Source organism: Diabrotica undecimpunctata, chromosome 6 (assembly GCF_040954645.1).
Source record: "Diabrotica undecimpunctata isolate CICGRU chromosome 6, icDiaUnde3, whole genome shotgun sequence".
Lineage (NCBI taxonomy): Eukaryota > Metazoa > Arthropoda > Insecta > Coleoptera > Chrysomelidae > Diabrotica > Diabrotica undecimpunctata.
In genome coordinates this window covers 143,564,275-143,588,064 of record NC_092808.1, presented here as the reverse complement: position 1 = coordinate 143,588,064, position 23,790 = coordinate 143,564,275, and the positions used below count along the sequence as shown (strand labels likewise).

Below are 23,790 nucleotides of genomic sequence, written 5' to 3'. Positions count from 1 at the left end.
AAATAGCTTCAGAACAATATTAAAAAATGTCGTTATTACATTTACCAGGATGTAATACCATAGATGCTTCTTTCTTCTTCTTTGAGTGCCTCTCCTATCGGAGATTGGATATCATTAGGGCGATTCTAATTTTATTTACTGTTGTTTTGAATAATTCGTTAGTGGTACAGCCAAACCACTCGTAAATTTCTCATCCAGGACATTTTCCCTTGCATTATATTTTGAAGGAATGTGTATTTTTGTCCTCTCATCAGGTGGCCTAAGTATTCAAGTTTTGTCTTTTTTATATTCAGAATAACTTCTGGATCGTTATTTATTCTGCGTATTACCTCTTCATTTGTAATTTTATCCACCCAACTTATTTTTAATACACGGCGGTAGCACCACATCTCAAAGCTTTCAAGATTTTTAACATTCCTCTGTTTAAGAGTCCATGCCTCAACACCGTATAGCAAAGTACTGAATACATAGCATTTTAACATTCTAGTTCGTAGCTGAATACTAATATTATGATTACAAAATAATTTTTTCATTTTTATAAAGGTAGACCTGGCAATTTCAATACTTCTTTTTATCTCATGATTTTGGTCACCTGTTTCATTGATGAGGGTTCCTAAGTATTTCTATTCGCTTACTTTTTCGAGTTCGGTACCGTTTATTGCGATACTAGTATCATGTATTGGATTCTTACTGAAGGTCATATATTTATTTTTTTTTACGTTCATCCTTATGTCGTAGTTATTACATATCTCATTCATACTTTCAACTAGATGTTGTAGATCTTCTGCTGTTCTTACCATTATCACAGTATCGTCAGCATACCTATCGAATGTTATTGATAACTTCTCCATTGACTATTATCCCTTCGTTTGCATGTAAGAGAGCTTCTTGGCATATTTGTTCACTGTAGATATTAAACAAGAGCGGTGACAGTATACAACCCTGTCATACTCCTCTACGTATTTCTATTTCGTTCGATGTTTGGTCTTCTATTTTTATATTAGCTCGCTGATTCCAGTATACCATAGATGCTAAACTGAATCAAATGCTTTGTGGTAATCAACGTAAGTAGCAAGAAGATTTCTTTTTTTTTGTGTAGGCCTAATAAGAAATGACTTAATCGAATACAAGTTGTTCTTTGCCATTCATGAAACTCTTTCTTCTCATGAAGCACATTCTTCTTATTCAAATTTCATGATATTGCTTTGTGCGTAGTATAGATAGACGAGAGTGTTTCTTCGCAGAATGTGACCAATTTGCAGAAAGTTGTAATATAAATAATTGGGCTGGTCGTAGCTGGATCTTGGGCATTTTCTTAATTTTTCGGTATTAAACAGTTGTTTTCTATGTAAATAATAATAACGTTTCCTGTGGTTTAAATACAAGTAATAAGATTTAATATTATTGATAAAACACATATAAACATTCCAAAACTTCTTTCTGTAATCAGGAGGTTTGGACTTCGTCTGGTCCAGGAGATTTTTCATTATGAACCTATCTGATACTAATTTCTTCAGTAGAAGTCAGATTTGTAGGAAGTATTTCTCAGCCTAAAGATAAATAAGATTTTAAGAATACAACTGCAAGTAGATAATACTCCAATCGATCAAGTGAAAACATTTAAATACTTGGGAATGATGATGAATGGCAAATGGGATTCTCAACAAGAAATAAAATGCCGTACCGAACAGGCAAGACAAGCTTTTATCAAATTTAAACTGCTACTATGTAACCGCAATCTTTCCTTCAATCTCCGCTACATGATGGTTAAATGCTATGTATGGTCCATATTTTTATACGGCATGGAAATATGGACGTTAAGAGTACCTTTCATTAATAAGTTGGAGGCCTTAGAAATGTGTACGTTGCGAAGAATGTTCCGCATACCATGGACAGATAGGGTGAGAAAGGAGGAAGTCTTAAGAAAGGCAAATACTGAGAGAGAACTACTCAATTTGATCAAGGTACGAAAAATTGGATACCTCGGCCATATTCTGAGAGGAAAAAAATACACAATCCCTCAACTAATCATCCAGGGAAAGATTGAAGGCAAGAGAGGAGTAGGTCGCAAACAAATGTCGTTTTCTACAGAACATAAAGAACTGGACAGGCATAAATAACACTGGCGATCTTTTGCATGCCACAAAAGACAGACGTCTGGCCTTAAGATAATTCGCCAACACACTATAGGTGCACGGCAATATAAGAAGATTACTCGGTTGTGTAATGGCTGTGCGTGGTATGTTCGATTCATCTAAAATTTGTATTAAAAATAACTGGCGTTGAAAGTTGAGTTCTCTCAAACTCATTAATTACTTCTTAACTTTATATCTTTGTAGATAAGGCTAAGTGAATAGAAAGTTTTCTATTTTTATATCTAGGAATACATCTCGGATATATTCCGTAATTTGTCCAGTATCCGTACACAATAATTCAGACTTAATTACCAATAGATTTTTTCTTATGTTTATTGACATTTTTAATATATTTTCTCTGAATTTTTTGTTGCTTAATGAGGTTGTCTTAAAAACATAAATATTAGATAAAACAAATACCTACTTAATTACAGAAATAAATACCAATATTAGTAAAAAAATGTTATTACCGTTATATATTGAAGAGGTATAGTAGCTGCCTGTTTTAGGGTCCAATAGTTTGGAACGTCCCAAGTAAAGTCCACATCGTTTTTAATTTGTATACTTATGCGCTCCTTGAAAGCTATGCCCATTACCCTCGTACTATTGGGTTTTTTGCCAGCATATCCAAAGGTGTAAGGTGAAGATTGCATTATATGTTGATAATTAAAAGTCGAGTAGTATATATTTACAACATTCGACGTTTGTTCTTTTCTAAAACAAAATAAAATTAAACATAAACTAAAGTTTGTGGACCCTTTTGAATTTTCAGGTAGCTCAAGCATTCCTAACATGATTTAGCAACCACTTATGTAGCTGAGATTGACGCCTTTACGTGATCTCTAAATCACGTTAAATTAGAAATCGTACTGGGTCCTCCAGCTTGTTAAGCCAATAACTGAGCTACATATATCATAGTATAAAATAACTAGATATAACCACCTAAAGCTCTACGCAGGAATACGTGAGTCCAGCATTAGTTTTTATAAAATTAATTAAAATATTAATAATTATTAAAACCAATAATACACTGGAATACCACTCACTGCTTTATCATTTCAACTTTTACATAGGATATTACTTATGTGTAAATTCAGGAAGTTAGGTTGTTAAACATTGGTGCCCAACGTGGGGCCAAACATTACAATAGATGTTTTGTGTATACCTACAGCTATGGTCGTAAATATGGGAAAACTAATTTGCAGTTAAGTACAGAACATTAAGTTTAAACATTAGGGAGTAAAAAGTAATAAATAATTGATTCAATGGCACAAAATAGCAAAGTCATATCATCGAGACAAATCGTCAAAGGAGCGAAGAAGCATCGTCATAAAGAACTGCACTGTAACTATTTGCAAGACAATGAAGATATAATAGGTACTCTATCTAATAAGAAGAGTGAAGAATAGTATAAAAAGACCACAAATAAAAGTTATATAACAGGCCCTTGAGGATAAAAAGTCAAGGAAACACTAATAGAAGTTTTAATCGAAAAATATTAAGCCAGTAAGCAATTTCACGAAATAGGCATTTACCTTTATAAAGACAATAGAAAAATAGATTTAAGATGAACTTAGTGAGAAAATATCAGCTTAGAGGTCACAAAATATCTTAACATTATCGGCAGTTGATCTGACTTAAAAAAACAATACTCACGGCACGTTTATAACCGGTTTTTCTATCCAAAGAAGTGTAGATGTATCGGAGCTGCGACATCGAATCTCAGCGTTTTCCGTCCGCATTAACTTTACTCCTTCAAGGGGCAAATGTACGTACGTGCCCCACTTATTGCTTCTTAGTACGTTATATGCTAGACCTTTGCATAGCTGCTCTCTGTAGAATTCGTCGTCGACTGAAAATATATCAGCTTCCTTGTCAGTAAATACTGCTTTAAATTCTGGATTAGTCACTTCCACAAGAAGCGATTTTTGAAGACCTATTATACCTATAATAATGTAAATGTGTAAAAAGAAGAAATTACAAAGACACAAATTTAAAAAAAATAAGTTATAGAGTCATAACTACTTGATTTGAACCATATTTAAATAATAAGGTTCTGAAACCGTTTTCTTGTGGCATTTCTGAGATAAAATTTTATGTTTACATGAGAGTAAGCCACAAATAATTGTAATGATAATTACATTTTTCCTAGTCTGAATATTTAAAAATAAATGCACTTTGCAGTAGGAGCAGCATAGGGCTATGTAAATGTTATGGAACCTTGGAGCTCAGTGTTGACGGTTTTAAGTAAGCGGAAACTCTTAAAGTCCCTCTAAATAGGATATTCCAGAAGTCCCAAACACTTTGATTTGACAAGCTCTGTTTGGGTTTTATTATTTTTAATTAATTCATACATACTATGAAAGGTATTTATATGATATTAACGATATAGTATATATAGATATATTAATGATATAGCATTTGAATATTATACTTAGCCTGTGATTAATATTTAACTAAATATCCATTTTCTAATTTCTTAGCTTATTCACGTAAATTACTCTGATAATAAGTACGATTTAAGTGCATGCGATGTTTTCACCTAAATTGCTGTTTAATTATTACAACTGTTGGTGTAATTACCTTTATACTGCCAAATGTTTATCGGAGGGAATATTAGTTAGTGAGGATACGAGAAATTAAATTTAAAAGAGACAATGTTGTTTAGAAAATTGTTAGTCCGTATTTATTAGTGTATGCTTTTGAATTGTTATTCAACAATTTGTTATTGTGTTATTTTTGTTATTTTGCCATGGAAAATATTGTGAAACATTAGCAGGGAAAGGCATTAGACGTTGGGAAAAAACAGATGTTGATGAATCTGGCGAATTATAGAATAAACCAAGGAAACCATTCACTTTCAACGATAATCCAACATCTAAAAAAGCAGGCATTTCCGAAAGAACAATTTATACTGTATGAAAAGAAAATTCTTCGACCATTGGATTGCAACAAGTGAAGAAACGAACAAATGGTAGAGAGCTGTCTACATAACGAGATAAAACCTACGTCGAAGGAACCAGAAGCACTACCGTAGAAAAATCCACGGATTTTTCTTAAAAAACATACCTCCTACTTTGTCTACTTTTGTAGCTATAGTAAATGAGGATAAGGATTTATTTGCAACGCTGTTATTCATAAGAGTCTGTACTACAAAGTGACCGCGAAACGCAGTATAGTAGGCTAATGTCAACATTTATCAGATATTTTATTTAGCTACCCTCTGCTTTCAACATTTGTTCATATAAGAGATTAAAACGTATTTTCTTTTTAAATAAAACAATGGAACGAATTTCAAAATTTTAAGACTGTACAGAGTATGGAGAATTTCCAGTGCTTTAAACTGAAATCTTATTTGACCCTTTTGCCATTAATAGTCCTGAACAATATCGTGGGGTCATATTTTACCCCAGGACTTAAAATTGTGTGCGCCACTGGTAGACAGTTTGGCAAACGACCATGTTATTTCAAGTATTCTGCCAATTTAGTACGTAGCTTAGCATGCCGCTTGGTAGCAAACGATCAGTGGGATAGTGCACACGTGTCCTTCAGATTGCCCTCCATAGTAGTTACGTTAGATCAAAAACTCGCGTACAGAAATGTATTACACACCCTCCTGGTCTTCGTGAACCTGCCTTAGAAATAAAACCATCGAGTTCACTTGAATCCTGGTCACTTCATATAACACCTGAGATGTTGGCCTCTATTCTAGAGTACACAAATGAAAATATTAGCGAGCTCAGTGTAAATTATGCAGATACCTGTACATTTGTCGATCATCTCAACAAAGGTGAACTTAAGGCTTTTTTGGGTCTTTTATACCGTTCAGGTGTACTAAAATCTAATCTTTTCTTGCTACGATGTCATAAAAACGCTTTATATTTCTTCTCACAGCAATAAGATTCGACAATAGTGTTGCCCAAAATCGGTCTTGGTCTTGCAGTCTTGGTCTTGTTCTTGCGTTTTCGCAAGACCAAGACCAAGACCAAGACCGCCTAATTTTAGCAAGACCAAGACCAAGACTGACCGTGCAAGATTTACGCAAGAACAAGACTAAGCCTGCGAGACTCTTGCGTCTTGCAGTTAGGACAAAGTGTCGCTTTAACGAGTATTGTAGTTCGGGTATATGTTTAAAGACTCAATGAGACGCAAAAAAATATGTAATAAAAATTTAAAAAACTGGACTTATGCGCATTACGAACAATACCATAAACATACATCAAAATCATCAATCAAAATATTCATTAAAAACAACACATTTGACACGTGCTCAGAGATCATAATTACAATGTAAAAATAAAATATTTTGTACATTCTTTTCCAGCATACGACTTCTTCACTCTGAAATTAATTGTCCAGATTTATAGCCGCCCTCTAATCATAAAATAATCTTGCATTGATACGTCGACAGTAATATCGTATCGAAATTTTTTAAAAATATGTCACCTTAGCTATAAAAAATATAACACTTATTATTACGGACACCCACTTCCCACTTAATAATTCAATTTTTTTCCCATTATAATTTAGTTAGGAGGAATCTAAATAAACAAATCTTATCGGCCTAAGACTAAACATTGTTTCTGCTGAGTGTGCGATGAGATCATTCGGTTAAACCAAATTTGCTGAAAGAGCGCGATAATATTCAAAAGTTTATTAATAACAGATAATGTAGCTTACCGTGTAAACAAAATACCGAAGTAACGATATAATTCTCGGTTTGTTATTAGACACTTAGGGTATTGAATAGTAACGGACATTTATAGTAGTAGGTACTTTCGACATCACTAAACTTCATTTGACAAGTTTACAATTTGACATGGGGGACAAAGATTCAAATAGTTTTAAAATAGTCGGAGTAGTGAGCGTTGGAATTATAGATATAAAAGACCTAAAAGCAAATTTGATGAGTTTTCAAAATAATTTATGCATCCCAAATTGCTTTGTTTGCATTGTGCCTACATAGAAAGGTTAAAATGAAAATGAAAAACAGAAGCACTTTAAGGTTTAAGGAAGCATCTAATATCTTTTCACAAAAAAGAATTACAAATATTTCTTCCTTAAAAACCAAAATTCTGGTTCCTAAAAAAATATTCCTACTACTTTATTTTGGTAAATTAATGTATTTATTAAGTAGATATCTCCTTAATTTAAAATAACTTCTTTTGATTATCATTGATTGATTATCATTACTTTCTTACCTATTCTTTATTTTTTCAAGTTAGTTTTTTATATAAAAGTAGAGCTAAGATTGTTAATAACATTTATGTTGCTTTAATAAGTGGATTATAGTTTGTTATCTTATCACCTAAAAAATATGTGCCCTTGATACCTGTATTTGGATTTTTGCCACATACCAATCTTTTTTAAGATTTCCATTTCATATATGGTAGAGGTCCATCAATACCTTTCTAGACAGAAAATGTTCTTTAAAATACAGTCAAGTTTATGTCATTAATTTGGTTTTTTTGTGTTTTAACCATGTTTGATTGACTTTCATGGGGCATGGTAGATAGCTGGGTTAGTTAGAGCATATGCACGGATCGCTAAGATCGTGGCTTCAAACTTCCCTAGTAACGTTTAATAAATAGCAATAGGCTAATGGGTAACTGCAAGACTTGCAAGACTCTTGCTGCAAGACCAAGACCAAGACCAAGACCGGGAGTGCAATACCAAGACCAAGACCAAGACCAGGTGTATTGGCGCAAGACCAAGACCAAGACTGTCTAAGTCTCGTCTTGTTCTTGCATTTGGGCAACACTATTCGACAATCGTGAAATAAAAGAGCAAAAGAAGGCTAATATGGAGATCGACTTGTAGCAGTGTCCTAATTATTGAACTCTTTCGTATCTTACAGTATAGCAAACTAAACCTGCTCCAAATATGATACAGTGGACGAGATGATGGTTGGGTTTAGAGGTAGATGATCTTTCAGAAAGTACATGAAAGCCAAACCAGTCAAGTACGGCATCAAGATCATGTGTTTATGTGACGTAAAAACACATTATTCGGTAAATGCTTTTGTGTATACAGGTAAGGCAAATAATCCTAATCTCCAAAAGCTATCTATACCTACAAGATCAGTACTTGCTTTAGTGAAACCAATTACCAGTAGTAACCGAACTGTCACTGATGATAATTGGTTCACCTTAATAAAGCTATTTGATGAACTAAAAAACATCGACTTCCCTAAAAATATAAAAGTGTAATTATGTTGTGGTCCAGGCATCACGACCAATCTGTTGAGCAGGATAGTAAAAAACCTGATATAATAGCTTTCTATAATTCCTCGAAAGGGGGCGGCGATGTTCTTGATAAAAAATGTGAACTTTGTCATTCAGGTCAAAGATGCCAGGGATGGCCTTTAGCAATCTGCTATTTCATAATGGATATTGCTGTAGTAACAGTCACATTATTTTTTACGCAGCTAATCCTGGGGTTAGAAAAAATCGATCAGATTTTATTCTAAAGCTGGGAATCAGTCATATAAATAAACATTCAGTAGAGTAAGAATTTCAATGCCAAATTTGTCTAGGGAATTACGCTCGATAATTTTCAAAGCATTAGAAAATAAAATTATTCATCAAGATAAGACTAGACCAGAAAGGCCAGTTGTACGACCTTGTGTCCCAGAGGTAAGGATAACAAACATTCCACATTTTGCTTAGAATGTCATAGGACCATCTGCAAAACACATTCACTTCAGAAAGTTATCTGTACTATGTGAAAAGAATAGATAAACACTTATAAGTTGTTCAAATATTTTTGTCGCAATATTCTAACATTATGAAAAAACATGGTTGTTTTTTTTTATATGGTTACTTTATTATGATTTTCTTTTGTATTAGGTTAAGACGTTACTCTGATAAACTACTTTTTAGAAAATGAACTTACTTATAAACAGTTGTAATAATTTCTATATTTTTTAAGCTACAGACTTGTACGTACAACCATTGGATAGCTGGTAAAAAAACTCACATTAAAAAATCCTTCTATGACCAATAGGAACGAAGTTAGGGACTAAAAAACAGAGATGAAACAGATATCCCCTCCACTTGTCCTCGAGCGCGACTAGTACGCATTCCGATGCGAATCGCCCCGCCTTGAATTTTCCTATTGGCTCTTGACCTGGAAATCCCTATTTATCACTCGAACAGGGCATATAAATATTGGCGATTTTCAGGTCAGCCAAGTTAGTCCGTCACAGGCTCTCTGAGAGCTTAGTGCTCTTGGGGCGCTGCTTCCTGCTATTCAAATTATACTCTGTGGCTGAGATTTTATTTCGACTTAGTATATTTTTGTCATGTAAGAAATATCTTGTGTTTCTCAAGACAAGCCATCAGAAGACTACAAAATTTGGTGTTTCGACATTACTTCGACAATTTGTCATGTGAGAAATACCTTGCCTTTTTCAAGGTAAGACACCGAAGAAGAGAATTCTACAAGTCCATACATTGGAAATGGATTTGGGTAGAGGAGCTCTCGACATTATATTCGAAGCCCTCTACAGAGCACCCGGGGATTTCAGAAGGTGTTTAGACACGTATTTACCTCCCCGAGGTGACACACTTTCCCATGTCGATCTTTCGAAAGTACCTTCTTTTTGAAGGGCTGTAAGTTTGAACGAAAAATTGGATAAATTTGATAGCTATAAGTTTCGATATAAAGTTTAGATTTTCATTCAAAATTTGTGCAAATTTTGAATTCTTAATGTTAATCCATATCTCCATTGTATAAACAATGGAGATATGATTTTTTTTAAATAGTCCCTAACTTTGTTCCTATTGGTCATAGAAGGTTTTTTAATTTGAGTTTTTTTACTAGCTATCCAATGGTTGTACGTTGTAAATTGTAGCTTGATAGAAATATAAAAAACAAAATTTGTTTAATTTACTAATGTTTGTATTTTGAGAACAATTTCCGAAGTGGAAATTGAAACGTCAATAAACGTATTTTAACCTTTAATTGTGGCTTATTCCCATTTAAATAGTAATTAATTTAAAATGCCACAAGAAAATAGCTTCAGAAATAGAAGTTATTACAATTGTTTCTAAGTAAAAAAACATTCCCCTTTTTCAAACGTTTATTTTGTAAATAATTTCGATGAAACCGCAATATGCATTTAACTTCTGAAGTGGTTTAAGTCTTAAATAATCCTATGAAATTTGCTAAATGTGTCTAACGTCAATAATACAGCAAGTTCAATAGTAGAAAAAATGATATGAATATTGTTTATGTAAAATATAAGGGAAAAAACTTACAGACAAAAAATCAAACTGGGACCATAAATTATCTTTTAAAAAAACGCAAGGTACTTGCGAAAAATACGGGTACCTACTTTTTCATCTATTCGTCATTTAGTAACCCCCACCTATGTGTTAAAATCTTCAGATAACTGCGAAAAATTTTGCCGTGAAATCGATGATTTTTGCTTAAGCAGAAAAATATGTCCCATATTAATCAAAAATCAACATGTCGCTGGGTTTTTCAAAAAAATTGTTGCAGTTTCTGATAATGCCTCTGTTTCGTTTTAGTCTAGACACTCTATAGAAATGTCCTTAATAAAATGCTTAGGCACAAATAGAATTTCATATATACATATTATTTATAAGTTTATATACTTACCAGAATGATCTTCATGTTGACTAAATATAAAAATAGTTTTTTGTTGTTTGTTTCGAATACATGTTTTTAATTTATTCAACCATCCGAAGTCTTCAGTTCGTATATTAAGCGTATTATACGAACTAGGAAAATCTTTTTTTTTCCTTACGAGACAAAGGTGTTCGGTTCTAAATATTATTTCGTGTTGAAATAAGTTTTCTCTTTTTATGAACCCAATACACAAAATGAAACCATCGTCTCTTAAGTATTCTATGAGTATATTTGAGTGAAATTGTTCGAACATTTCAGCTGAAACGATAATGCTTTCAAATTTGGTTTTCATCGTTTTAATTTGAGTTGGTGTTGTTATTAAAAATTCAATATCTGCCATGACTTGATTCTTTAAAACTGCTTTAATTTTCTCTGTCAGCTCTAGGTTAGAATCTTCATTGTCCTTTAATTCCCCGATTGTTAATTTCTTGATAAGGCCGCAATTATTTTGCTTTATTATTTGCATAGCTATCGCTAAAGAAGTGTTCAATGTGTAATATTTGTTTTGTGGGGCGTCGTAGGCAACAAACTCGAACTTTTCTAGTAATAGATTTGAATTTGGAATGGATTTTCGAGGAAGTTGTGTGAATTTAAGACCCTGGATTTCTATACCTCCGCATTTTGTTATGCAAAGGTCAGGATCTCTGGTGACTTCCAAATCTAAAAAGTAAAAATATTTTATTAGTTAATAACATTTAAATAGGTCTCCAATAGTGTATACCGTACACGAAAGAATTCCTCTTATAATTTTTTTAACCAAAGTTCTTTAGTCCAAATTGCAATTAAAATTTATAGTTAAAAAAGTTTACATTGAATCTTGTCATACGTCACTCAAAACTTAATATTTTGAATAATAACAGAAAATGTGGATGGAGTTGTGTAGAGCCCCCCGCCAATACTTAAACCAACATTTTGGTAATAAATAGATCGGAAAAGGTACATGAATGGACTCCAAGATCTCCGGCCTTGACGCCGATGGGTTTTTTTCACGAAATGCCTTCAAATTATAGTGTATAAAACCTCATCGATTACTCCAGAAGATATGAAAGCTAGAATAAGAGTAACAGTAACACAGCCGGACAAGTTTTGTGTGTGGTGAGTCAATTTTTAAATCGCAAAGAAAAAATTTTATTTCTTTGAGAAAGAAGTATTGTGGACTTTATTTTGTCTCAAAGGTGAGCGACAAGGACAAAAATTGGGCCCACATATATGTAAACAAGATCAAGAAGAAAATGATGATATACAAAATCCTAGATTTGACGTAACCACTGAACATCATTTATTAACGCAAGATGATGGTTTGGTTCGTGATTTGAATTTATCTAAAAAAGAAACGAAACAGTTAAGGTCGCGCAATAATGGTTTGAACTTGTTTGGCAAAAGTTCTAAAGTATGTTACTTTAGAAACAGGCAAGAGGATTAGAGGATTGTGAGGATTTTTACTCCCAAGGAGAATTAGTGTATCCTAATGATTTCAGCAGTAATGAACATTTTAGGTTTTGAACATACACCATAAGATAGGGGTTAATTTATAGACTCATCCAAAGTTAGCCTTCATGCTGTTCTATTGCATATTGGTAACCAATTCCTTTCAGCCTTTTTGGCATATTCTGCAAATATGAGAGGGACGTATGACAATATGAAACTGATGGTAGAAAATATCCAGTATAATAGATACAGATAGCACTTATGTGGAGATCGTAATTGCTATACTACTTGGCTTGGAGGTATATGCTAAGCTATATGGCTTGCGTTTTGCCTTATAAATAAGGCAGCCGGGATCGCAAAAGCCATTATGAAAAGAAATCATGGCCTAAGTACAGATCCTGTGAACCTGGTAAGAAAAATGTTGAAAACATTCCTTTGATTGATCATAAATATGTATACCTACCACCACTGCATATCAAGTATGCATTGATGAAAAACTTTGATTAAAGCTATGAAAAAGAATGGTTAAGGTTATTCGTACTTAAAAGAAAGTTTCCTTGACTAAGAAATGTGAAAATCAAAGACAGGATCTTTGATCCAGAAGACAGAATCTTTGATCCAGATCCATAAATACAAGATTTAAAACAAAAATAACAATTTCAAAAGCAGACTTGATGACTTAATAAAAAAGCATGAACCTGTTTTAAAAATGTGGTTAAAAATTTCTTAGGAAACTGTAAAGACAACAACTACAAGGAATATGTTACCTATCAACTAAAAGCCTACAGTGATTTAAACTGCAACAGGTCCTTTAAAATATATTTCATTGTTTCCCACTTGTACTATTTATCACCAAATGTTCGTATTGAACATGGAGAACATTTCCATTAAAATATTTTAAGAATGGAAAATAACATCACGAAAAATGGAGTCCGAGAGCTCCTGCTGAAAAGACAGAAGAAAAATACTTAAGAGAAAATCCCTCACAACCACCTTTTAATGAAGTAAACCCATATCTGTATAACTGTAAATAGGTAAAACACTTTGTTATTTGTATTTAGCTGTCAAAAAATAACAATACGTAGAGGATAGAAAAAAAACCTTTATTATTTTTGGATTTAGTGTAAAAATGGATTTAACAAAACTTTTGGAACACAACTGTATTTTTTTTTGAGTAGTGTGTTTTGAATGTGGACTATTTCTGAGATATCTTTTAAACTAAAAATTTTTTTACTTACAGTTATCGTTTGCATCTTTAATATGATTTTTTGGATTTAGCTCTATCCTTCGTATACTAGTTGGTATTAATAGATTTCGAGTGCACTCTGATAATAGTGATAACTGAAACATGGAATCGATAAAACTAACATAGTTATCCATCCACTCAATTTTTCCTTGTACACCACCAAGGTCACATTCAACAATTCCCTGAAACTTGCCGTAGTAAAGATGCCGTCTCAAATGAGCCTCTTTGTAGAAATCCTCTTTTCTTAAGTTTATAGGATCCTTTTTATTAATTTCTTTGATAAACGATTTATGTTTTTTACCGTTATTTTCAAGAATACAAATATTTCCTGTAGCTACTAATAGGTCCCCAGAAAATATCTCAAAGTGTCCACTTTCTTTTATAATGGTTACTACGAATTCCACATTTTCATTATCTGGTAAGGTTATCATGTTATGAAATTTTACATTTTTTATTAACACAGGCAACTCAGTGATATCTTTTAAGCACATATTAGCTTTTGCTTTCCAGACCATTGCCTAAAAAATAATTTCCAAATATGAATACATAATAAAAGAGGCATGTAAATACAACAGTTAATGAATATGACAACATGATATTACTTTGAACTCATGCATTTTTGATTCACAGGCAAAGACCCACTGGGTTGGTCTCTCTCTAGTATTAGTTTTGTAATAAAGGAGGAATGAGCTAAAGGATGCTTAGCACTCTTACCACTGTAATAAAGGAGGGTAGGTATGGTATGGTAAAATTCGGTTAAGGGGAGGAAGGTTCACTCCCAAAGGAACAAAACCACTAAAATAAACCACTGTAATAAACTCGTCCTATATGGTTACTGGGATTTACCTCTGCGAGCGGATTTGAGGCATACTGGTCCACTAGTTCGAATTGGTCGTGATTTCGTCCTCGCGGATTTACAAGAGGGTAGGAAAAAAACAGGATAGGGGCTGAAGGATACTCCGATGCAGGCCCTGTAAAGAGTCGGAGGTTATTGGCTTGCGTTATAAGCCGGGATTGTGCACAAAGCAAAAATGTGTTCTGTTCTTGTCTCTATCTAACGGTAAAAGAAAACAAGGCACTTCCAACTTACTTACTTACTATGTATTTAACAAAACGTAAATTTACAACTACTACACAAGATGTACAAGAAAGCTAGTATTGGTTATCAAATTTTGCGAAGGGAGACGAGAAGAGATTTTACTAAGGGAGTTAAAAGGCGGACAACCTACTATTAATTGTTTCCCCAAATGGTTAGTATATATTGTTCGTTACCTTAGCGTAATTAGACCCTAGCTAACGAATACGCCTTGAAGTCCAAACTGGAACTTAGGAACAGTCTGGATGAACGCTGGAATTCACTGTACGTTATGGCGGTACTCAGCGAGACGAAAAATTCGTATTTTCGACTCTACCTTCCGTCGGACACGATATCACGATAATTGAGCTGAACACACCGTAACGGCTGGCCGAGTAACACCCTAGGTTACCCCCGCGCTGACTGACTGACTGAGCGCCGAAGTACCACTGGCGCCGGACGCCGGGCACTACTCTCTGGCTCGGTTGCCAGAGCTCTACTCCTGGTCCGGTCACCCGAATACTACCGCCTGGCTCGGTCACCAGCACCCTACTGCCTGGCTCGGTCGCCAGAACCTTACTGTCTGGCGCGGTCGCCAGAACCTTACTGCCCCGCTGACCAACTTCTTTTGTTTTTATGTACTTCCAACGCGTACCCTCAATTCCTTCGTCACAGTCCGAAGTGGAGCGTCTGCTCGACGTATTAAAATGGATCATGCCATCGGTGTGCTTTGCTAGCTCAGCTCAATCCTTATCGCTGTTTAACAAATCGTATTTTGTATTATTTTCCAACGAAGGTCTAAAGTGTCGTAATTTTTAAACATTCGGGCTTGTGTCACAACTAGGTCAAATTGTTATTCTTTGTTTAATTTGAAATGTATACGTTAAACTGTGTCGAATTTATTCTTTATTTAATTTGGAGTACGTATTGATTATTTAATTAATTCTAATTATTCTTTTCTAGGCTAACTACCTCTTATTTTGTTTCTTTTATTTTCTTGTTATGTTGACTTGTTACATACCGGGCTAACTGATTAACGATTGCATTTGGGGGGTGGGGTTGTTTCTCTTGGGTATGTGGCTGATACATTACAGTTTTATTATTAGATTTATTGTTATAAAGTCGTTTTGGATCTTTCAGTCTTTCGTCTGCCTATCGGTTTTTATTGTAATATTTTTTCATTTGTTTTTAGATATTCTCTAGTCTTTGAGTATGTTCCATTATAAATCGTACAAAACCATACTTCTTTCTTGTAGTTCAGCAGTTTGGTTATTCCTAGCAATTTATATTTCATGACCTAAGTATTTATATTTATGAACTAATTGCTGCTTTATTATTAAATTAAATCAAAACAATTTAATTGCTGGTAGAATAAAAATTTTAACTTAAACGTTTTGGGAAAATGTTCAAAATTTAATGGATTAACTTCATGTTGAAAGTTTTTATGCATGTATCATACATAGACATATAATACAAATAGACTAAGCGCTTCAATACAGGTCCGTTCCCCCAGTGCGACACAGAAAACTGACGCAAAGCAGTCCGTGCATCTCCTTCTAATTAGCCGGGTTTATAGACCACGTGACCTTTCACGTGATTTAGGTGAGAAGAATTGTAAGACAATTCTCAGATGATAGAAAATATGCATTAAGTGGTTCAAAAATTTGTTTAGTTGCAGGCATCATGTTTAGAAATCGTGTTTTTAAAAACGGTAACATTTATTTGTATATATAATTAAGTTATTCACAAAATGACTTTAGCCTATCAACTCTACCAATGTAAATATAGAAATGTTTATAAATTTTCAGCTATGACTTCGATATCAACTGGTGAAACATCAGTAACACGTTGAATACAATGGTTAAATATGTGAGCAACACATCCAATTACCGATTTAAGGTTTTCCGCAAGAATTACTCAATTTAGTGAATAAATTATTAGTTCCCTATATTTTCTTTCCACCAAAATTAGTATTTCTGTCATCTGCTGTTAGTCCAACAATCTTGTTCACAATATGATATTTTATTGATCGGTTGCCATACCTGGTAAATCTTACTGAAATAATTTGGTTTTAAAGTCGGTTTTGCTGCCAAACTACTACCTTACTAGTAAAGGTACTATACTTCATCCATACCTCGAGGTAAACAGTTTTTGACACGTGATCCGTGGGTATGGTATATCTTCGCAACTTGTCATTGGTCAAAAATTACGTGCTAACCAATGATAAGCTGTGTCGATACGACACACCCACCGATCACATGTCTGAATCTGTTTACCTCGAGGTTATCTTGAAATTAAACGAAGTATAGTTTTGTATCCTTATGATATGATAAATCAGTAACGATGCTAAGAAAGTTTGCTTTCTGCATATCAACTTCCAGCCGTAACTATGATTTTCGAGCCAAAATATTTTTCACGATGGCTTTACTTTTAGTTCGGTTGGAATTTGGAAGTAGAATTCATGATCTAAATAAATCTACAATGAATGATTTAAAACTGTGCATATGCTTAATGGTGTGATATGCAATGTTTTTTTGGCTGCAATTATCAAGTTTTTGGAGCTGACACTTGCGGATTTAAAAAAATGAACGTAATTTATTGCTTATTGCTTCTAAGCACTGCATTAGCCGCCAATGTGTGTCTCTTCTCTCCCAAATGAGCTTTAATATTATTTCGTCCACTGTTTGAAATATCAACGTCACTTTTAGATGTCACAATAAATAATATGCGGCGATGAGACAGACTTGACTTTCATAAAAGGGTCATGCTTTTATAGTTCTGCAATAAAATGACATTTTCGTCGAGGCGTAGACATATTATTCTAATACGTTATTGCAAACAAGCACTAAAACAGTACCTACAATAATACATACAGTACGACAAAATCATGTAACTATAACTATAACTATTCGCTATTCGGTGACGGTGAAAGGTCATTATCTGAACGCTTATTTAAATGCAACGTTGCACAGACAGCCAAAATTTAAGTAAAAATCCAAAGAGAATTATTTTTGAATAAAAGTTTTGAAGAGAAGTTTTTGAATGCTCCTATTGACTTGGGTTTTGTGGTAGACATTTTGCAAGAGTGGGTGCCTGATTGAATTTATTTCGAATGATCTGTGATTGTTGTCGCTAAGTCTTATGAAACGGGAAACAAGAGTGTTGATAACTGAATTGAGTTAGGCGGGGTGATGATGTGATTGGGCATTGAGATAACGATTTATATGGGAATGTAAAATCTTACCAAATACGCAGCTGCAGGCATGATAATTTTACCATCTATATTATGCCCTTTTAAATAAGAATATTTAGCGTCGTTTAAATTAACTGTTACTAGATGTCCAAGAGATTGGTTGTTTTTCCAATAAGGTACAAACCATGAGACACTGTGATCCCATTTGACAAGCGGAGCGATCATTTTAGTTCCTGCTTTCACCGGAAACGTTGTTCCTTTATACAGTTTTCTTAAGTTTGGATTGGCACCAGCATTAAATATTCTACAAAAGATAAATTTTGTTAAAAATTATGCTTTAACTAGAAGATAAAAGTTTTAGTCAATAGTGTATGGAATAGAAATGTATATCATAAATTTAGTTGGAATAACCTAATCCTGAATGGCAAATAGAAAACCCTCATTCTCGCGAAACATCTTTCCTGATGGCAACCAATAGTTTGAAGCTCTATTGTCGACATATTCTTGGCTGATCTCATTGAGATGTCGCCCATGCAGAGGTTTACTTATCCAGGTGCGCATTTTTTCTTGCTTATTCAAGTGGTTTATGCGCATTTCTTGTTCCCTCAGTTTAAGCTGCGTTGTATCATCTACTGCGCAAATTGCTCGATGTAAAGTAGATGGCTCAGCCTGCACCTAAAAATAAGTTTATATCCACCTTGCTATCGCAAGAATGTTGTTCTCTTTACCGTACTGCATGTATGGTGTTTTTGCGCCTTTGTGAGAAAAGTTCTTACTTTTCTCTGAAGACTCTCTATATCTGTTTTTGACCACTTTCATACCTACTCATAATACCAAATGAGTAGCTCAGCATAGAACAAGCGTACATATTTAATGCCTTAAACAAATTTTTACTGATCAGATATGACCGATTTAGGTGTCTTACTATTCGTACAAACTCGGAAGTTAGTTCGATTTTTATTTGTTTATGGTAAATTTTCCGCGCTTGCTTTCTCCAAAATATTTGTACATATGATTTTCACCCATTGCCTTAATGTTTTGGCCATTTTTCATATCGAAACCTCCGGGCTGAACCTTTCCTCTGCCAATGCATACTGCCTTGATCCAAAATGCATACATTTGAGAAAGTTTCTACAGTTTTTAGCATCTAATCTAGGTGATTTCGAGTGGAAGCTATTAATTTCAAATCATCTACGTACAACAGATTATTAAGCTTCGCCACAACAGTATTGTTATTTTTGCTGCTAAATCCTGAGTCATTAGAGTTCAGTAGCTGAGAAAATGGGTTTATCGCTAGACATAATCAAAGTGGACTCAACGAGTCCCCCTGGAAAAGGCCCCGGTTAATTGGAATATCTTCAGTTTCAACTAGGTATTTGAAGGTGAATTTAAGTCTTTCATTCTGTCACTTCTTTTTCTCGTGCCACTCCTAGCGGAGATTGGAAATCATCATGGCCACTGCGACTTAGTTAGCAGCGCGCCTAAAAAGTTCAATCGAACTACACCCGAACCATTCACGTAGATTACGAAGCCACGATATTTTTCTTCTTCCCACACTTCTTTTGCCCTTAATTGGCCCTGCATGATATTTCTTAAAAGTTCGTACTTTTCACCTCTCACAATGTGCCCCAAGTATTCCATCTTTCTAGTTTTTATCTCATTTAGAATTTCGCATCTTTTGTCTAAAGTTTGGAGTACTTGCGTGTTAGTGACGCGGTCCATCCATGATATTCTGAGAATGCGCCTATAGCACCACATCTCGAAAGCTTCGATGTTTTTTGTGGTCAACTGTTTTTGTGTCCAAGCCTCTACTCCATACAACAGGGTAGAAAAGACATAACACCGCAGCATTCGTATTCGTAACTTTATATTGATATCACGATTGCAAAAGAGTTTGCGCATTCTATTAAAGACTGATCTAGCGATTTCTATTCTACATCTAATCTCTTTTGTCTGATCAGTATCGTCTGTGATCCAAGCACCTAGATATTTATAACAGGACACACGCTCAATCGTTGTATTGTCTATTACAAGATTAGCTCTGATGTTCTTTGATTTCGTGATTACCATAAATTAAGTTTTTTTCAAATTAATTTTCAAGCCGTAACTGTTACAGTATATATTTAGACTTTGAACGAGATGTTGTAGTTCTACTAGCATTCCCGTTAGGAGAACTGTATCGTCAGCATACCTTATATTGTTGATCGTCTCTCCATTTATTATCAGACCAAGATCTTCTTCCTCGAGTGCTTGTTCACAAATAGCTTCACTATACAGATTAAACAAAAGTGGCGACAAGATGCATCCCTGCCGGACTCCTCGACGGATTTGAATTTCTTCTGAAACCTACCCTCAACCTTCACATTTGCTGTTTGATTCCAATATAGGTTGCATATAATTCGAATATCTCGGCTGTCTATATTTTTCTTTATTAGAATTTGTCTTAGTGGTTCATGTTGTACTTTGTCAAAGGCCTTTTCGAAATCAATAAAGCAGGTGTAAATTTCTTGGTTCATGTCTAAGCATCTCTGTGAGAGAACGTTCATTGCAAACAGAGCCTCCCTTGTACCCAGCCCTTTTCTGAATCCCATCTGAGTGTTACTGATGTCTACGTCTAATTTCCTGTAGATCCTATTATGGATTATTTTCAGGAACAGTTTTAGAGCATGACTCATCAAAGCTATCGTACGATATTCGCTGCATTCCCTTGTATTTGCCTTTTTTGGCAGTAGTATAAAGGTCGACGGAGCCATTCCCTAGGTATTATTCCAGTTCTATATATTGTGTTAAATAGATCTAGGAGTATTTTAATAGATTCATCGTCCATAAGTTTGAGCAGTTCTACGGGAATTTCATCAGGACCGGGGGCCTTACCACTTTTTGCTTGTTTGATTGCATAATCTATTTCTTCTCTGATTATATCAGGCCCTGTATCATCTGTATATTCGTTTGAGATTTCTTGTCTATCTTTGTCATCAAAAAGTTGTGATATGTATTCTGTCCATCGATTCTGTCACTATATGCTTCAAAAAGGTCGCATTATTATTGTTGTTGTTATTATTTTTGTTTTCTGTTTTCTTTTGTCACATAATGTCATAAATTATTCTCTTTTTACAGTACTATTTTAATAACCATTTAAATAATATGTTATTATTTATGTCAAAAACTATAAATCACTTTATTCGCTGTAATTTCTAATTTACTTTGTAAACTTGAGGTCAAGTGGAGTAGCTCTAGGTAGACTTCGCCATCATGTTTGTAAAATTTTACAGACAAGTAATTTATCATCCATACATTTATCTCCGGTAGTGTAATTGGTTACTTTAAATGTTCCTAACTAACTCTTACTACTAATACTAATAATATTTACTTACTTTCCAATTGAAGACAGAAGACACGCTTCCTGATTTCCAAAGTTTTTGTCCAATAAACTAAACAGAGAATTATTTGGTCCCAATTCTTTCTTCAAAACAGCTTGCATAATTCCATGTGGACCTATTTCTATCACAATTGCATTTGGTTCAACCTTCTCAAAAACACGATCAAAGAAAACACTATTAAAAAAGTTATTTGTATGATAATCCGCACAATTAGTGTTGGCCCAAGTCTCATTTTCTTTATCATCAGGAACAGAACTTGATATCCACTTCTTCGATCTAGGTTTTGGAATTGAAAGAATCGGTTCCATGAAGTCTTTAAAATGTTTAGGTGCATCTAGTAAATATTTGGAATGGAAAGCAATGTTACCAGTATAGACTAACCTCGCAAAAATTCCCTGATTTTGTAATTTATTTACCAATTCTTTAGTAGATTCAGCTGGTCCAGTTATGGTAACGCTTTGTTTGCCGTTATGGCAAGCTATAAATATATCCTCTGGGAGGATTTTCTGTACGGCGTGTTTCGACATGCCTATAACCGCCATTTGTCCAGGAGGTAACTTGGTTTTTGTACATGCATAATATTTTGCGAATGCTAACATAATTGCTTGTTCTGGTGTAAGATCACCATTCGCGTATGAACAGCCTAAAATAAAATAAAAATATCCTTTTATTCTAAAAAGACTCAAAGTACATAATAATTTATAGAATAATTTAATCAAAATTATTGAGAGACTTATAAAAGCTCGACTTATGTCCTTTCTCGTTGAAAACAACATTTTATCACAAAGTCAGTTCTGCTTTTTATCTAATAAATGTACCAGCGATGCCATGTTTTCTATACAACATGAGGTCTACCAAGCATTAAACAATAATCTTTATAGTGTCACTGTTTTTTGTGACTATGCCAAAGCTTTTGATTGTGTAAATCACGATATTTTGATAAAAAAACTAAATTTTTACCGAATTCGAGGTATTTCTTTGAATTGGTTCCAATCTTACTTGAGAAATATAAATCAACTAGTTACTGCAAATGATACTGACTTTAGTCACAAAAGCATTGTATGTGGAGTACCACAAGGTTCAGTACTAGGTCCTCTACTTTTCTTTATCTTTATAAACCAAATCAATAACTTAAAAATCAATGGAAAATTTTTTCTTTTTGCTGATGATACCAGTATTAGCTGAAGGAACTCTAATATTGCAACTCTTCATGCAATTATAACTTCTGATCTACTTAGCATTATCCTATAAAGGAGCTCTTCAACCTTTGCTTCTTAATAACAGCCAGCTCGGTATCGTTGATTCTGTAAAATTTCTTCGCATTTTTATAGACAGCAACCTTAAATGGTCCCTTTATATCGATTTGTTAAGAAAGAATATATATATATATATATATATATATATATATATATATATATATATATATATATATATATATATATATATATGAGTAGATACTTTATCTACTCAAGACAGTTGTTATAGCAACACTTTAACATTAGCTATGGCAAAAATAATATATATTTCACTCTTCTTCAACAGGACCACATCACACTGTCTTTGAATCTGCACTTGACATACTTTTTTCCAAGATAGAATTTAATCTAAGAAGACTTAGTTAAACAAATCAGCAGGCTATTATTTGATTATTGCTGATGTCTAGTAGCATATGCCTGTATGTGGAGTAATAATATTGCATCTATTGTATAATGAACTCTAGCACACAAACGTGTAGTCTGATGATTGAAAAAAGAACATAATCATACCTCTACATAAGCAAGATCTAACAAATAATTGTAGCAACTATAGCTCTTGTAGCTTTTAATTATAACTCTTATATCAAACGCCAGTAAGGCGATTCTCTATTTTCTGCAACGTGTTCTAGAAAACTTTGATAGTTGGTAAATAGCACCTGACCAGGCTGTGTTTCTGAAGGGAAAATGTACTAGAGAACAAATTCTTAATATAAGAAACATTACAGAAAAAGACAAAGGCCTTTGATAATGTTAGATGAAACAGAGTATGGAACATACTGACGACAATGGGTGTACCTAAACACTCGACTCACCTTATTAGCAAACTCTATCAAGATAACCTATCATATATTCGAATGGACAAATGCCTGTCTGACGAATGCACTTTGAAGAAGAGAGTACACCAAGGATGCGTTTTATCTTCCTAATGTATTATATATTTACATTCTATTCAGAGTTCATAATGCGCAGAGTTTTGGATGGTTGCGAGGGAGGAATAAATTTAGGTGGTTTCAAGATATCTAACTGCCACTTCGCAGACCACACTACATTTCTAGCCTCAACAATAGAAGAAATTACTTATCAAAACTTATCAAAAAAACTCAAGGCAGAAAGTGGAGTTTCTACCTCTAACTTACTTTGGACTCATAGTTAACTGCAACAAAACCAAAATTATAGGTATTGACCAACAACAACAGTTTTCTGACACACGATCTATTATGCTATGCAAGATATTCTCGTCTATGATGTATCTTGTAGTTCTAGTTAAAAACAGAAGCAGTTGTGAACCCGAAATTTGAAGACGTATACAGCAAATAACTAGCAAAAGCAGCAATGACTGAACTAAACGTAGATGGCGTGATCTTACATTATTATGACAAACAAAAAGAGATACTTTTTAACTCTGGTTTTTACATATTTTAC

The 23,790-nt window shown here is 33.9% G+C and overlaps 1 protein-coding gene across 1 annotated transcript in view; it reads right to left on the bottom strand.

Moving 5' to 3' along the window:
• LOC140444027 (fatty acid synthase-like) overlaps window positions 1–23,790 on the bottom strand; it is a 74,556-nt gene that overhangs the window by 19,521 nt on the left and 31,245 nt on the right. The window contains exons 9-14 of the mRNA XM_072535609.1: window positions 21,107–21,755; window positions 17,784–18,036; window positions 13,457–13,982; window positions 10,761–11,450; window positions 3,792–4,080; window positions 2,606–2,849 (exon numbers count right to left, since the gene is read on the bottom strand). Of these exons, the coding sequence (XP_072391710.1) occupies window positions 2,606–2,849; window positions 3,792–4,080; window positions 10,761–11,450; window positions 13,457–13,982; window positions 17,784–18,036; window positions 21,107–21,755 (2,651 nt within the window). The remainder of the gene's footprint in view (window positions 1–2,605; window positions 2,850–3,791; window positions 4,081–10,760; window positions 11,451–13,456; window positions 13,983–17,783; window positions 18,037–21,106; window positions 21,756–23,790) is intronic.